Source organism: Oryza brachyantha, chromosome 2, assembly GCF_000231095.2.
Source record: "Oryza brachyantha chromosome 2, ObraRS2, whole genome shotgun sequence".
Lineage (NCBI taxonomy): Eukaryota > Viridiplantae > Streptophyta > Magnoliopsida > Poales > Poaceae > Oryza > Oryza brachyantha.
Genome location: NC_023164.2, coordinates 22,728,668 through 22,744,726, shown reverse-complemented (window position 1 = coordinate 22,744,726; position 16,059 = coordinate 22,728,668). Strand labels below are relative to the sequence as shown.

The following is a 16,059-nucleotide window of genomic DNA, read 5'->3' as shown; positions in this document are numbered from 1 at the left end:
AGATAGTTGGACTTATGAGTAGAATGGCCATTGGCCTGGTCAGCAATCACAGGGCATTATGAATTGACCCGAACTAAGAGAATAAATGGATCACATGTAACTTTGACATACAGCTTGGCCAAGTTTATTGCAGAAGATTAACAGAATCAGAAATTGTTGAAACACAAGCTGTAAAAGATTTAAACTATGCTGGAAACAACAGAAACAGGTTGCAGTGGACAATCTACAACACTTATCACCTGCCAGAAACATTACACCTAAAAAATGCCCTACATCTCATCGTAGAATCGATATATCGAAAATCCATATATTCATTAGAAAAAGTCAAACTCTAAGTAGCCATCAGAACCTTTCTGAGGCACACCACTAGACACATCAGTAGTTCCAGATGTGGATGGGGGCACCTTTGGTGGCCTCTCAATTTCGACAGGCTTTGGTACCTCCGGTGGGCTTGCGCATCGGATCAACGCCCAGTTTACGCCTTCAAAGAATGGATGCTGTTTTATCTCTGTGGCACCACGCTTGTAAGCTAACCGGTGCTGGGGCTCCTTCACAAGTAGACCCCTTATCAAGTCTCTTGCTGAGAAGCTCACAACTGGGTACTCTGGGAAGCGCAATGACTGGCCAATGACATTGAATAGTGTAGCCCGGTTGCCAGAGCCCTTGAATGGTGTCTTTCCAAACAGAAGTTCATACAAGAATATCCCGAATGTCCACCAGTCAACAGCACTACCATGGCCCTCTCCTTTGATGATCTCAGGGGCCAAGTACTCATGTGTTCCGACAAATGACATTGAGCGCGCATCACTGGGCTCTGCTATGAGCTCTGGCCAAGGGCTGATCTGGGTCGCAATTTCAGGCTTCGGTTTACGATCTTTCTTGGATTTGAAGAATCGAGGGCCGAAGCAGGTTGTAGGGGCTGCACATGATGGCTGAATCACGCAGGATGGCTCGACGCATGCTGGCTGGACACAGTAACCCTGACTGTTCTTCCTGAGTGCTTCAGCATCCGGGTTGGATGATTTTATCAGTGTTGGGCTAACCGCGCAGCGAAGTGAGAGGTCAAAGTCAGACAGCATGATATGTCCATCCTCCCGAACCAGGACATTTTCTGGCTTCAGATCACGGTATATGATGCCGAGCATGTGCAGGTACTCTAAAGCTAAGAGGATTTCTGCTACATAGAATCTGTAATGACAGCAATGTAGTATTTCATTAGTTAAGCACCAAGACAGAGGAAGAAGGCAAAAGGTCATACATAAGTCATAAACTATATTTGTCAATTGCCACTACTGATCTCACATGAACAAGTTTTAAGCACTGTTTCTGTTAGGTAGTGAAGCACATTCAGCAGACAAAATGGTGATAGATTTTTGAAGGAAATGGAGATAAGACATACTTCACAGCTTGCTCTGGAAAATATTTGCCAGGTTGCCTCTGTCGAAGGGTGTGCAGGTCTCCTCCTGGGCAGAATTCCATCACCAGGCATGAGAACTTATCGGTCTCGAAGTGAGTATACAGTGTAGGAAGAAAGGGGTGATCCAGGCATTGCAGAATCTCTTTCTCCGTTTGAGCTCGGAGCAACTTCTTACGGCTTGCTAGTGAAGCCTTGTCCATAACCTTCATCGCAAAATAGCTCTTTGTCCCGCTCAGTTCAGAGAGATACACACTGCCAATATCACCACAGCCTAGCCTCTTCAACAGCCTGAAATGGCTCAACCCAAGGATCCCATCTCTCACCCTGATCATCTGAATCGCCTCCCACCGTGAATCATTTGCCTTGTGAGGCTTTGTGCTGCTCATGCTGCTACATGAACTCTCATCACTGATATCACTGCTTGTGCTTGGCCTGCATCTGCTACTACTACCCCTTTCACCAGTCTCGGATCGATCCGTCAACCTAACGCTTCCACTTACTTTTCCTGGACCACTCCCTTCGCATGTGTGAAATGAGGTGGAGCTTCCATTTACACTCTCATACTCCACGACCTTCTTTTCTTGATTTGAAACACCTTCTGAAACCATGTCTTCACTCACTTCAGCCGGACGCTTGATTGAAGAAACATCATCAGGTTCCTTCCGGTTGTGGTTTGGCTTTTGATCCTTTGAGTCCAATTTATGATTCAATTTGCTGTGATTTGGTTCTTGTCGCGCTCTGGGTACTGAAGCACAGGAGCTGTTTGATTTGGGGATGTCGGAAGCAGTCTTGGGATACTGCTGTGGTTCTGGGGCGGTTGGGATTTCTGGGAGGGTTTGAGGCATTGGTTTTGAAGCCGCTGTTGCCATAACTGATGTTTATCAAACAAGATGGTCAAGTAATTCCACAAGCTATAGTTAATCAAAATAGCAATCTCGGAATAGTGATGAAACTTCCATTCACATCTGCAAAGGAGAAAAAAACTGATAAATTCAAAGGTGCATTCATGCAACCAACTATCATTCCATGATTGGACTAGAAAGTAAAGATTCACCAAACAAACAAAAGGGATGTAGTGGCCAACAACAAACTAATTACCTGATTACGATATTTAAAAGTAGGCAGGTTAATCAATGGTTTGGTATTAGTCAAGAAAGAAAGAATAAACATCAAGAAATGGCCTCCACACCCAGCTCCATCAACCTCCCTCAAATCGACACTTAACGCTGGAGGCTCATTGTGAGCCACACACAGGAATTGTATCAGCTTAACTACGAAAGCTAAAGCCAGGAGAGCTCCTTCCTATGGCATTAAAACAATCAACCCTGCCCAACCCTCCACTAATGCCAATCATGCAACACACTACAGATCTAACGTTCCCTTTCACAATAAACAAGTGTTTGATCAGATGAGAGCTCATGAAAGGTGCCACCTTTTCTACACACACAAAAGAGAAAGGGCGCCTCCAAAATGGAGCCTTTTTTTTTCTTTCTTGTAAATTAAACAGCATCACTCTAGTTGAGCAAAAGCTCTGCCTTTTGATACATTCCTTTCCGGGAGGTCGCATGAACAAAGTGGTAGCACATACCAATCTGCCCTATTTCAGTAAAACATCACCATGCCATTTGTGCGTCCGCGCCGCGTGAGCGCAGAAAGCTGAGGAAATAAAGCAAGAACCGAGAGCACGCCAAAACAAAGTCCTTTACTCAGAAATCAGAATGCAGTAGACTGAATCTCGCATTCCTGGGAAGAAAGAGAAAAAACAAAGAGAAAAATGCCCATTGCAATCCAGGCAAGGTAGATCTACAGAGCCAAAGCAGATGATTTTCTGAAGAATCGAATTGGGCAGTAGAAGAGAAAAGGCAGGGGGAGAGAGATGTGGAAGAGAAATCTCACCAGACTGAACTGAGCCCGGAAGGCTGAACCAAACTGCTCACGGTTCCACCAAGAATCAAACAAGCAAGAAGATGCCGAGGGAGGTGGCGTTTTTCTAGGCAGGCCTCGTTGGATTTCGCCGAGCTTCCACGAGTCTCGTGGTTGTGTGTGTGTTGTTGCGTACTTGTGTGTGGTGGGGTTCAGCAATGGCACTACAACAATGGATGTGATGAGGGCAGGAAACTGGTGGCTCAACTGTATTAAAGGTTGGCCTCATCACCTTCCGTGGCTTTCTTTTTCTATTGCTTTGTGTTGTTAATCCCAAATTGCAATGATCTTGTCTATAATTTGGGTCCCTGAATGTGAAATGTTTTTTTAGAAGAAAAAAAAGAACACATTGTCCGCTCTCTGTCTCCTAATTGTTTTTTACGCAAAAGTATCTCCTAATTAATAGCCGACCAGAATTGCCAAATTACTCTCTTTGTTTTCTGATTTTTTTGTTATATAATCATCTGTTTTATTTAAAAAAATCATGCAAATTCGAAAAAATGCAAATCATGCTTAAATACCTTCATTGGTCAACATAACTACTACATATTTTTTAAATAAAACAAAGGTCACTCTTAATATTGTCATCTATTAAAGACTGTCGCGAGTACTTTTTGGGGAGCTTGATGATGTCAATCTCTGTACCTGAAATAGATTTGACAGTGTTTTGTTAGATACTTGCACCATCATCTTTTTTTTGGTTTTTCTTATGTTTATAAACTAAAATTTAAATTTTAATCTTAAATTTGGAGTTGATTTGAAAGTTTTTCACCGAAGTTTATTTTCAGACTTGACTTTTAGATATGTAAGAATATGTATATAAATTTTTTATTCATAAATTATTTTTCGATTGCAAATATGCCGTTATCGAAAAACGCAAACAATCACCCCCCTAGCAAGGAATTTGGATCTCAAGAGAAACTTTTGAAACTGTACGGTATTTTCAACACCATTTGAAAAAGTACTGAAAAATATAGTGTTTTCATATAGGTCTTTTGATTACAATTTTAATTGAGAAAAAAACCTAAAGTACTTCTAGTATTCTCCTAACAAGATCCACCGTGCTGGAATAAAATTCCCAAAGACAAACAGTAAGACATGACAAAAACAGGCGGCCTATAACTCGAAGGACATTCACGGTGCATGTATCTCTGTCAAGCGGTCTCAATACCACATCTTTAAAAAGTTATTTTTTCGTAGCGCAAGTGTCCTTAAGAAGTAGCAAGTAGCTTGAGATATGTATGTTAGCCCTTAGCGATTTGCGACTGAATCCTTTTATATTTTCAATTCACATATAAGTCCTAAATATTACAGCAAGGACCCTAAAAATCACATGATACTGCGAAGAATCTTCCTTGAACAATTGGCCCATTATCCTTTCCCTGGTTCCCCTCATCGGTCACGCCTCTCCCTCTCTTCTCCCCGGTGCGGATCGATGCGGTGGCCATCGGCAGCGTTCAGGTGAAAAAAGACAAGGTGGCACTGATGATGAGCTTCTGACCATTGCGGTTAGCGGATTCGGTTGGGGATATGGATCTCGACGGTGCCACATGGAGGAGCTCGACAACCGTGACTGCCAACACCATTGATCCCTTCATTCTCGAGGGCTTCACGGACCCGTTTGTGATTAGGTTTGTTTGCTCTCACTCCCCCGTCCTTACCTTTTGTTCTCGCCCTGTTTCTCGAGGTGGAGAAAGCAGGGCAATGCTTCCCGCAATATGTGTTCCGCCGTAGCTTCGCCCTGTTTCTCGAGGTGGAGAAAGCAGGGCAATGCTTCCCGCAATATGTGTTCCGCCGTAGCTTGCTACTTTTTCTTACGAAACTATGTGTATCCTGCAGAAGAACTATGGATCCGAGTAAAACTACTCTTTTCCATCCCCTCTGACCTCCACGTATTAGAGCAAGTATAATAGCAGAGTGCAAGCTGGCTATATACTTATACGGAGGAGAGAGGGGAGGAGTAGTGAGTTGTAATCTTATAGCCAATTTAGACACAAGAACTAAGAAATTACGTGGGAGTGACATGTGAGTCCTATATTAATAATAAAGAGCTAACTAGTATATGAGTGAGCTAAAAAAAACTACAGAAAACCTGCTCTTCAGTTCGTTTACATGACGACCGATGAGTTAAAACCACCGTCAGGTATTTAGACCATAAATGCCCCGAGCGATTCATTTTGCCGTAACTTTCAACACAATTTTTCTTGTTTCACGTCTCTCGAGATGGAATCAGAGCCAGAAAAAAAAAGAAATTCTAGGAGTGCTACTACAAGTAGATGTGCCAATCACCACCTCATGATCAATTTGATCTGCTTCAATTTTCAAAGCGCGGGGCTCTGGGGTCTGGGCAGGTAAAAACCGCGCGGTGAACAGCTGCGGAAGTGGTAAACTTTGGCCAGAGACAGGCAGTCGTGCAGAGTGCAGACTGTGCAGCCACACACCAATCAAGCAAAATTTTAGGCGTGCTATGCTACTGCTGCGCTGTGCTGGGCCGGCCGGTTCGACGTCGTGGTCATGCCATGCCATGCATCGCCGGTCGCGGTCGTACAGTTGCCGGGTAAGGGTCGCCATGAAGGGTACCCATCTGCCAGTCTGCCTCCCTGTCCTCCCCTCTCCTCTAGCTCCCCTCTCTTTCTTCAACCTCGACGTCTCCAGCTTGGCCAATCAATTCAATCATGCGTCATGCATGTACACTTGCACGTTCATGGGGAAAAAGAACACATTTCTCTCTCTTTCTTTGAGAGCGCCATATATATATCCGTTTGCAAGAAGGTAACGATCGAGACGAGGGGGAGAGACAAACAGATCGGTACAAAGCTGAGCCGGCTATGGTTAGTAAAACCATGGGCATGTGGCGCTGTGCAGGAAGGGTGGACAATCTGCACGATGCAGTGTATAGAGTATAGACCGCCGCATATACAGGAATCCTGCTCATCAAGGTCAAGGCGAGATTATTAGCGCCATGAATTTTAATCACCGTAGGGCCATAGGCCTCAGCTATTAGCACACTTCAGTTAACTGCCACCTTCTCTACCAGCTATTTGCATAGTCCTAACAAGCTCACAAGTCACAGGCAAAGTTTGATACTTTGATCCCAATCATTTTAGTCTTGTGGAATTTCTGGTGTGATTTCCAGGGTTAGAAACAGAGACCGAGTTCGTAGCACCTGGCAAGTTTTGATCAAGCTATTATATCCAGAGTTATGTATTGGGCGAGCACAGTACGTGTGCGTATGGCACATTGGCACATGGATGCCTCTACTTAGGTACAGTACTGTTCTTGATGGCATCTTAATTAGAATCCATCAACTCGAGCACGGAAGGTTTCAACCCTGCAATTACTCAAGCAGCGGTTGCTCCATTGAATAAGCTGCTCTCGCCTTTACCCCGTCGAGAGGAAGCATGTGCAGGGCACATGGTTCAGTAGTGCACTGTCAAGGAAGCATCCTTGGAACGGAGACCTGTCATTGTCTTCTTGTCAAGTCCAAAGTTTCTGCTGCACCAGAGAGAGAGGAGTGTGTTCTGCTATACATCCATGAAAACGGCATTATGTGAATGTGTCACCTGCTAAATTAGGTGTGTTTTGCAAGAAAATAAATCATCACCTCGTATTTTTAAAGTATTGTTTTTAACCTTGTTGGGCCTCTTCGTTTTAAGGATTTTTAAAGGAAATTTGGAGAAACTTAACTATTTTTCTGAAACTACTGTAAAATTTTTGTGTTTCGAAGAAGACCGTTGTATTTAATCATAGTATTTATATCATTAAATGGCTATTAAAAAATCATCATCTTCCCGCTATCTCAAGCAAAGTCTTGGCAACTTAAGTACACGCGGAAGAGAACACGTCACATTCAAGCATGCATAGTATAGCGTAGTGATAGAAATCGGCAATAATTGTCCTTAGCCCGACTGTGCGAGAGAATATAATTCATCACTCATCAGCGATCAGTTCACCCCAAGAACAATGATGCGTGCATGGGAGAAAAATGTTCCCACATGACGACCACCAGAGAGACGACGACGTCGACAACGACAACAACACCGTTGCTGTTCCCGGTTTCCAACGAGGAACCTTCGCCGAGCACCGAACGAGGCGACGATGCATGGCGGACGCCCTCCACTCGCGATGGAGCAGGAAATGTTGTGGGAAGAGATGGACGGGGAGTAGTCGGGGACGCGGCGCCCGCCGGCCGGCCGGTTGAGAAGCGCGCAGGCCACGTCCCTCTCCATCTGCAACGCGGCGACACTGGCGCTGGCGCCGGGGCGGGGAGGCAGTGGAGTGGATCACGGCCGGTCGGCCGCGGATCGCGTGTTTACATGGCCCGTGCCGTCGCGCTCGAGCTGCGGGAGCCGAGCCGCCGGCCCGTGCCGTGTCGACGAGGCTGACACGGACGCGCGGATCCTTCTCCACGCCGCGCCGCGCCGCGCCGCCGTCTCCGATGACCGTAGAAGAGTTGAAGAGTCCCAGTGTCGCGCCGCGCGCCTGAAAAATAAAAAAGGAAACGCGCGGAATACCAATAGGCTCACAAATCGGAGGTGGCCCGTCCGGTCTCGTCGCCTCGTTAAGCGGCGTGCCCAGCCCAAGCAGGTAATATGCGGCCCAATAACATCGCGGCCTTTAACACCTCCAGGCTCAAGACATCATTTAAGAATCGTACTATGTCAAAGACGCAATTTGAATCTACTCGTGAAAAAAGAGTTAGATGTATCCAGCATTCAGTTCTGATTATAGATGGACAGTTGGCACGATGGCCCGCCCCACGGCATGGCCATTTGGTTCGGCCAGGCACGGCACAGCATGACTGGGTTGGGACTGTACCGTCCCGACCTGACGGTTGGATTGTGCCGGGATCGATGCCTTGGTACGATGGGCCTGCCTGGCATGGCCTGATTTAACGAAAAAGAAAGAAAAATAGTTAAGAAACTTAAAACAGACTTAATTAGCTATATTAGACTTGGAAAAATATAGGTATGTAAAATAGGCGTATTCTAACCATGTAAGACACCACCCAAAAAAATAAGGGGCGGAAAATAGACTTTTCTACTCATATGAGACATGACCCAATGACATGAGGGAGAAACACTAGACTTATTTAGTGGAGAAGCACGATGGACCGTCCTGCTTGGTCCGAGTCTTATTAGGCCATTCCGGCCCCGGTATAGCCCAAGTCTTATTTGGATCTGCCGCCCCGATAGATTTCGGCACGGGCCCGGTCATGTGCGGGCCGGACCGGCGGTCCACCATCTATAGTTCTGATTATAAATCAAACTCAACTAATACGTGTCGTAACAACTGTATGCTTGGCATCACCAGAAATTTTGCACGTAAACAATTGAAAATACTAGCCGTTTTATCTGAAGATGATGAGTTATATGTTACTACGGTCTCTTCGAGGCAAGCGAAAACAGAGACAGCACATCATATAAACTGGACTCTGCGCTCTGCGGTTTATCTGAAAACTGAACAGTTCTACACTCTTAATATTGTCATGAAATTCAGAATTACTAGGGGTTGTGTTATTGCTTCAAGGAAGCAAAACCAGAGGCAGCACTTCATACTAGCTGGACTCGTTAATTCTTCAGCGTAGTTCAGAATCCTCATTATTATTACAAACATATGTATTAGCTCCAGACTTTATCATGCACGTAACGTAACAATTGTGTTATCCTCCCTGGGATGAAAAACAACCGGAAACATTCAAAACTTGGCTAGTTTTGTCTTGAAAAAGCGAATAATTTTCATTACTTGAGACATATTGAGCTCGTGAGTTCATTGGATGCATGTGTTTACCTGCTTAATTACGTACGAAAAAAAAATAATGCAGAGTCCAATATGACTACAAGAATATTCAAACTCCAAATCTCTACCCAAAAAGCACTATATATTGCGAGCGATCGCAAGTTTCTTTCTCTCCACAGCAATCACCAAAGCCACCTATTCCGACGAGAGAGATGGCGCCTTCGTGCAAGCTCGCCGGCCTCTTCTTCGCCTTCGCCGTCGTGGCGACGACGTTGGTGCCCGCCGGAGAAGCGAGGGTGCAAGGATTCAGCCATGAAGACGTGTCCGAGCCGGCCATTGCCGGGGAAAAAACAGTACTGATCGGAGGAGTGCAGCAACCGTCGACATCGCCGGGACTCCCTGGCTTCCCGTTTCCGCTGTTCCCGTTCCCGCTCCCTGGCTCGCCGGGCGGCGGTGCTCCGTCATCGGCTGGGTCCGGTTTCCCGTTCCCGCTGCCGTTCCCGCTCCCGCTCCCTGTGCCTGGCTCGTCGGGCGGTGCTCCTCCGTCGTCTGGGTCGGGTTTCCCGTTCCCATTGCCGTTCCCGCTCCCGCTCACCCACCCGAGCTCCCCGGGCGCTCCTCCGTCGTCTGGCTTGCCGTTCCCTTTCCCGTTCCCACTCCCGCTCCCGAGCTCGCCGGGCTCTCCACCGTCTCAGACGTCGCCTCTCTCCCCTAGCTCGGCGCAGCCAAAGGAGTGCTTGTCGCCATTGATGTCCATGATGCCCTGCGCGGACTACCTCACCAACTCCGCCGTGCAGACGCCGCCGGCCACCTGCTGCGACGGCTTCAAGTCCCTCTCAGCACCGCGCCCATCTGCCTCTGCCACGACGTCAACGGTGACCTCAACAGCTTCCTCCCCAAGGCCGTCGATCCGATGAAGATGTTGATGCTCCCGTTCACCTGCGGCGCCATGGTACCACTGGAGACTCTGTTCATGTGCTCCTGTAAGTTGATTACTTACACCTTAAATCCCACTACAAACAGATCATGTTTATTTTCAATGCATTATTTGTTTGATGAAGAGATCAATCTAATATTTTATGTGTTTGACAGCGCCAGCGGTGCCGCCATTGATGCCTCCGAGCCCTCCTGCGCCTGCTAGTCCCTCAGCGTCGCCATAGATATTCAGGTAAATTCATATTTGGAACTCTCTGAATTTTGAATAATCTGTTAAATTTTTTTGAGTGGTTGGTATCTAACAGCTCTTTTGATTTTGTCCTTGGCAGGTGTGTTAGTTTGCTGTTTCACCGCACCCCCAACGGTCGTCTTAGTATAAGGAGTTTAGGATGAATATATCAAATCTAGTTTAGGGGTTTAGGTTGTGATTATCAAGTGTTACTGAGTGGAGTCATGTAAATATTTGCCAATCGAATAAATACTACTTTGATATTTTGCGTGTTAATCTTCTTCGATTCAATCCTTATCTCCTTGATGCCGGATCTCATTGCACTATTAGTACAACAACATTGTACTTTCAAAATTAAATACTACTTTGACATGCCAGCAGCCACTCACCTCCGGCCGGCAGCGTCGCAGCTCGTCGTGTTTGAACAACGCCAAGCAGGTCGACGAGCACGCATTCACCCCCAAGCGCAGCCAGGTCGCTCTGAGGCCTGAGCAAAGCCAACAAGTCGTCCTGAGCCCTGAGCGCCGCGAGCTTGCAACTGACCAGGCTCTCGGATTATAACACTCGAGTAGAAAATATATTGATACATTAAAGTTTTGGACCAAAAAGTAAAACTACACACTATCACCACGATCACTTCTATAGCAAAATTTTTCTTTTGCCTCCGAACTTTAACATCCTGGTAAGGAAAAGTAAAATTACACCCGATCACTTCTCTAGACTCTAGTGCAACAAAATTTTTCTTTCGCCTAGAACTTTAACCAACGCCAAATTTGTGCAAGGTAGCTCCTAACATGTTCACCGTATGTAGGCTATCAAATTTCACTGCAATTTGTCTACGCCTAGAGCTCCTTATCCCTGTTTACTCCTCGACTTCTTGTAAGTTTCCCTGTTAGAAGATCATCAGACCATATTACATTAGCAAAGAGAACAGATCCGGGCATAAAAGATAAAAGAGCATTGTAATATCTCACCATTCTCGCCGCACCATCCAGTTCCTTTTCCTCTTCCCCCCTTGGCTGGTATCCAAATTCTTTTCTTTGGTCCCTGGTATTTTATTAGGACCTGATTTTTTAATTTTAGCAGACACAGGCTGCTTTTTTTCACTTGTATGCTCTTCTTGTTTGTTGTGTGTTTCTTTCTGATCTCCCTTTATTTTCGTACTATCGGCACCATTTCGTTTCTTCTCACTTTTCTTATGGTTCTTGATTATCTTTTCAGGCGTATCACGTGTCTGTTTTTTGCCATCAGTCACCCCATTGAGGATTTTCGTCTCTTCATTCATTGCAGTCTTCACATCTTTATGTTTCTCTGACCGAATGGGCTGTTCCTGATGATCATCACTGATAGGATCAGTCTTCTCAATTGCTTCTTCAGGCACTTTAGATGAATCAACTGTCACTGGGATCATATTGCTCAACTTTTTCAGCTGTGTGAAAGGACAATCAGATGTTATGTCTAAATCAAGTAAAGAAAATTAAACTGCCCACAAAACAGTTGGAAACATTCATCACATTCTAATAATTGAAATAAGCACCTGACTGAACTATTTGCCAATAATAGATAGGTATTTCACCATGAAGTTTAGCATTGGTTTTACCTTCGCAACAAAAAATCCATCCATGTTGTTCACATGAGGATAAAATCTCCTTGTTTTATCTAAAGAAGTATAAAACCTCTGGAATCATCAACGAACAGGTTGAGTAAACAATGTAACCACCAGTTTTCGAGTTGGCATCAACCAAATCAATAGCAGCTAACAGCAATTGCTGTAAAATAACTCATCAGACAGACAGTTATTATGAAGTGGTATACCAAATTCAAGGTAATTGAAGTTCTTAACCAGTACAGAATAACAGCAGGATTTTAATAACCAAACAAACAAAAAATAGAGCTTTGCCATATTATTGCTGAACAGAATGTCACCATCACAAAGCTTACAAATGAAGACTAAGCAAACAGAACCCATAAAGATTGAGCAAATAGAACATAACAATTATGGGGTTTCATGTATGTTTTTCCATGCACAAGCGTCAGAACAACTGAAGAATATAAATTTCTTCAAAATGACCCTTGAAACCAAACTCAACAACATGAGGGTGAGCTAGTAATGTTTTGATTTTTGAGCAAGTTACTTGGTTCAGAACCAAAATTGGAATATCGGGAGTGGAATGCAGTTCTTGTCCTCAAGAACAGAAGGACTGTATTCAGAATTGTTAGGTAGGGACTAGGGACATGTCAAACTGTAAGCAGGTTCAATTTAAACAAGACCTAGCAAAACATGGAACACACCTTTTGTACAAAAGCACAGTCTCTGATGTCCTCAATGCCCTTTGACGTTTTAATCTGTGGATCCTTCCAAATGGTCTGCGGAAAAAAATAAACATATGTTTAAATAAATAAGAGTATATCAGGTCCAGGGGCTTAAACGAAGTAGATGATGCTTACCCCTGTGCCTGTGCAGGGTGCATCCAAAAGAACTCTGTCAACTGAATTCATCCCAAGAACTTTGGGTAGCTGAAATAAACAGTATGTTCTTAGAAAAGGCATTTTCAATGAGAATATGGCAATATGCTACATCCAATTGAAGCAATCAAAAGTTATCAATACTTAACATTTATTTTCTGAACGATAAGAATGGATTGAAAACTATTTAGCCACAACGATTATAGAAACAATGCTTACAAACATGTTTTGTACTGTCTGTTATCATTCTGTACAAATTAATATACACTAGATGTTACATTAGACTTGACAAATATCACAAACCAAGATAGCCCATGAAATGCAACTATTAGCAATTTAGCATCAGTAATTGTACAGTTTTGCTCACCTCTTTACCATCATAGTTACAAACTATGGTATTGGTAACACCCATGCGATGTATGTTGCCCAAAAGTCCATGCAATCTTTTCTCGTTGAACTCATTTGCATAAATTATTCCTGTGAATGACAAATAAAGAAAACGGTATATTTGCATTTCAATTGCCAGACAGCTGCACAAAACAAAATTACTCCAACAGGAGGAGCAGAATATACTACAATAACAAGAACAGCACAGAGCACACCAACCAGTATTCTTCATAAGAGCTCCAATATATGTAGTCTTGCCACCTGGGGCAGCCCTGGAAACAAGAAAACAATCAGTTTCAGAGATGAGGACATGAATTCCACAGATTAAAATGAATAATTCAATCAAACATTATCATTAGATTTAGAGCAAAGAAGTGGTATGTCAAGAAAGCACGGGTAGGTTAAATACATGGGATATTAGAATCACAAGTTCATCGCAAAAAAGGATCGCATGCTAACTTTGAAGTCATGAAAGAAAGAAATAATTGTCAAAAGTGCATGAGAGAGGGAAAAAGAATCTTACGCCATATCAACAATTCGCTCCTTCTCCTGAGGAGCAAGAGCCATCACAGGTAAAAAAGAACTTGCACCTTGTTTCTGTAGTTATATTTTAAAAATGCCAATGTTAATGGAAGGATAGCAAATGAAATAATCCTCACATGATAATAGGGGAGAAGAAGGTACCATGTAATGCCCAGCCATATATTCAACAGTGGCTCCAGCTGAAATGGTGGAGTCATATACAACAAGACCTACCTGCCATTTTTAATACAAGGAAAGTTGTTTTGAAATTCTTGACTTATTACTTGTGTAAAGGAAAAAGATTGAAACAAAGGATACCTTTGACCACTTCCCTATTGGATCCAGATTAAATCCTCTTGGTATAAGAGCAGCAGCAAGATCCCTTCTCCGGGTCTGCCCATCATGAACAAATCAGCAAAAAAAAGATGAACTTAAGCAAGGAAAAGACTGAAGCAAGATCCATGGAATCACAGACATACATATTAGGAGACTGATCTGAATTAGTTACCTTCAATGTATTTGTCCGTAAGCACTCAGGTGGTCTTTTCTCAAAAGATTCCAGTAGCTCAACAAGCTCAACAGGTGGGAACATCTGCACAGTAAAAAGACATTTATAGTGTTAACTAGAACAGCAGTTAAATGATGATTGTGTTTTTAATAAGCATGTCAGACAATAATTTCTAATTACAATTGGACGCAATTCAAGAAACAGACAGCTCAACAGAAAGTAATAAGTGAATCAGGCTTACCTCAATGAATGCTTCAACAAGAAAATCATTGTATCCATAGTATGACATTATATCAGTCTTAAGTTGATTGACATAATCTTTTCGTGGGACATCTTTTTGCCTCAGCTTACTAAAGTTTGAGAGTACCCGGACAACTAGAGAGGAAGACCAATGGACAGAAAGAGATGTCAGAAATAACAACATTCAATAGGAAACAGCACATACGATGTGTATGCACTGCTTCTGTCACAATAAAAAAAAATGGTCATAGTTATAAAGCTTGGATTTGCCCTCAGAATTTACAAAGGCAAATTGGTACATCTTGTTATTTTGCTAATATTGTGTAAAATCCCAAATATGTTTTATCCACAGAATTCATGAACTAGGTAATGCAGAATATATCGATGAGCGCACTTTCTGATATCCTCCTTTTAAGATTTGGTAGGTTTGGTGGTCGAAGTGCCTCTTCCTCCAACTCCTGCAGAGGATTCAAACTATGATATATGAGCACATTGCTTAAAAAACCTTCAGGGGCAAATGAAACTGAACATAGAGAGGATCGGAACAGAAGATGGAAAAAAAATCAACCTCCTTTGTGGGTAATCGGAACTCATCATATTCTGATCTTATATTGAGCTGGAGTTCCTCCTCAGCCTCTTCTTCTGCCTTCTCTTTCTCTTCATCAATTGCTCGCGACTTCGCCTCTAAGTCATCAGACTCATCTGATTCCACTCCAGAGTCATCTCCTCCATCTACAAAACACAATATAGTGAATCAATAGATATTCCCTAATATGTATAGCATCGCATTCCCATCTATCGATTATTATACTAGCTCGCGTGAATTCTACAATAAATGAATTACTAACGAGAAATTCACACTGCACTATTGCAGAAGCAAATTCAGTTCAATATTAATCCGTGCCTTACCACTTTCGTCGTCACTGCCAGCGAGGAAGTCGTCAGCGAGGGGGCCGTCGTCATCGTCATCGTCGCCGTCCTCCTCTCCCTCTTCGCCGCTGTCTCCTCCCTCCAAGGAGGCGTCGTCCGAGTCGTCGGAGAGCTCCTCGGCGCCGGAGTCAGAAGGGTCTGACCCGGACTCCTCCCGGAGCTGCTCCTGCTGCTGCTCCAGCTCGGAGTCATCGGATGAAGACTCAAGCAGCTTCTGCTTCTTGGGCGCCCTCTTCGCCGCCTTCGGGGAGGCCTTCCCCTTCTTCGCCGCGGCCAGTTGCCGAGGCGGCGGCGCGCCTTTCTTCGCCATGGGAGAGAGGAGAAGAGGAGGAGAGCGGAAACAGCCGCTTGTTTTAATGCTGGGCCTCGGCGACAGAAGCAGATGGGCTGGGTCGGCGCAGTCCCAAGCCTCAACTATATTGATCCAACGAATTAACGAATTAAGAGAAACTAGAAAGCTTGCGCGCCAACCGGCGCTATTCATATCATATATATATATATATATATATATATATATATATATATATATATAATATTCTTGTTAATATTATTAACCTTTTTATTATTAAAGGGTTTTAATTACGATTTGTCTTTTGGTCAAATGTATGTCTTAGAAACTAACGATACAAGTATAAAAAAACAACATGGAATATATATAATTTACTTTTTTTTCGAATCAGAACATGGAGTATATATAATTTACAGTCTTCTGTTTTCTTAAAAAATATTATATTTAGAAGAGAGCCTGTGGCTTTTAAGTTT

The 16,059-nt window shown here is 43.7% G+C and overlaps 1 protein-coding gene and 2 pseudogenes across 1 annotated transcript; 1 reads left to right on the top strand and 2 right to left on the bottom strand.

The window, feature by feature from the left end:
• Positions 1–153: 153 nt before the first annotated feature.
• On the bottom strand, positions 154–3,515 carry LOC102703752 (protein kinase G11A-like). The gene is made up of 3 exons (XM_006647757.3): positions 3,314–3,515; positions 1,400–2,382; positions 154–1,188 (listed from the first exon to the last, which is right to left on the bottom strand). The coding sequence occupies exons 2-3, from the start codon at positions 2,284–2,286 to the stop codon at positions 315–317; spliced, it is 1,761 nt and encodes a 586-aa protein (XP_006647820.1). The 5' UTR covers positions 2,287–2,382; positions 3,314–3,515; the 3' UTR covers positions 154–314.
• A 5,755-nt stretch (positions 3,516–9,270) lies between these two features.
• On the top strand, positions 9,271–10,608 carry LOC107303552 (annotated as a pseudogene).
• A 130-nt stretch (positions 10,609–10,738) lies between these two features.
• On the bottom strand, positions 10,739–15,607 carry LOC102714989 (annotated as a pseudogene).
• Positions 15,608–16,059: the final 452 nt, after the last annotated feature.

What these genes read in the sequence shown, in the direction of transcription:
- LOC102703752 (XM_006647757.3), bottom strand. Translation starts at nt 2,286, where the DNA reads ATGGCAACAGCGGCTTCAAAACCAATGCCTCAAACCCTCCCAGAAATC. An exon ending in TTTCCAGAGCAAGCTGTGAA is followed by an intron (nt 1,189 to 1,399) that starts GTATGTCTTATC and finishes CTGTCATTACAG; the next exon opens with ATTCTATGTAGCAGAAATCC.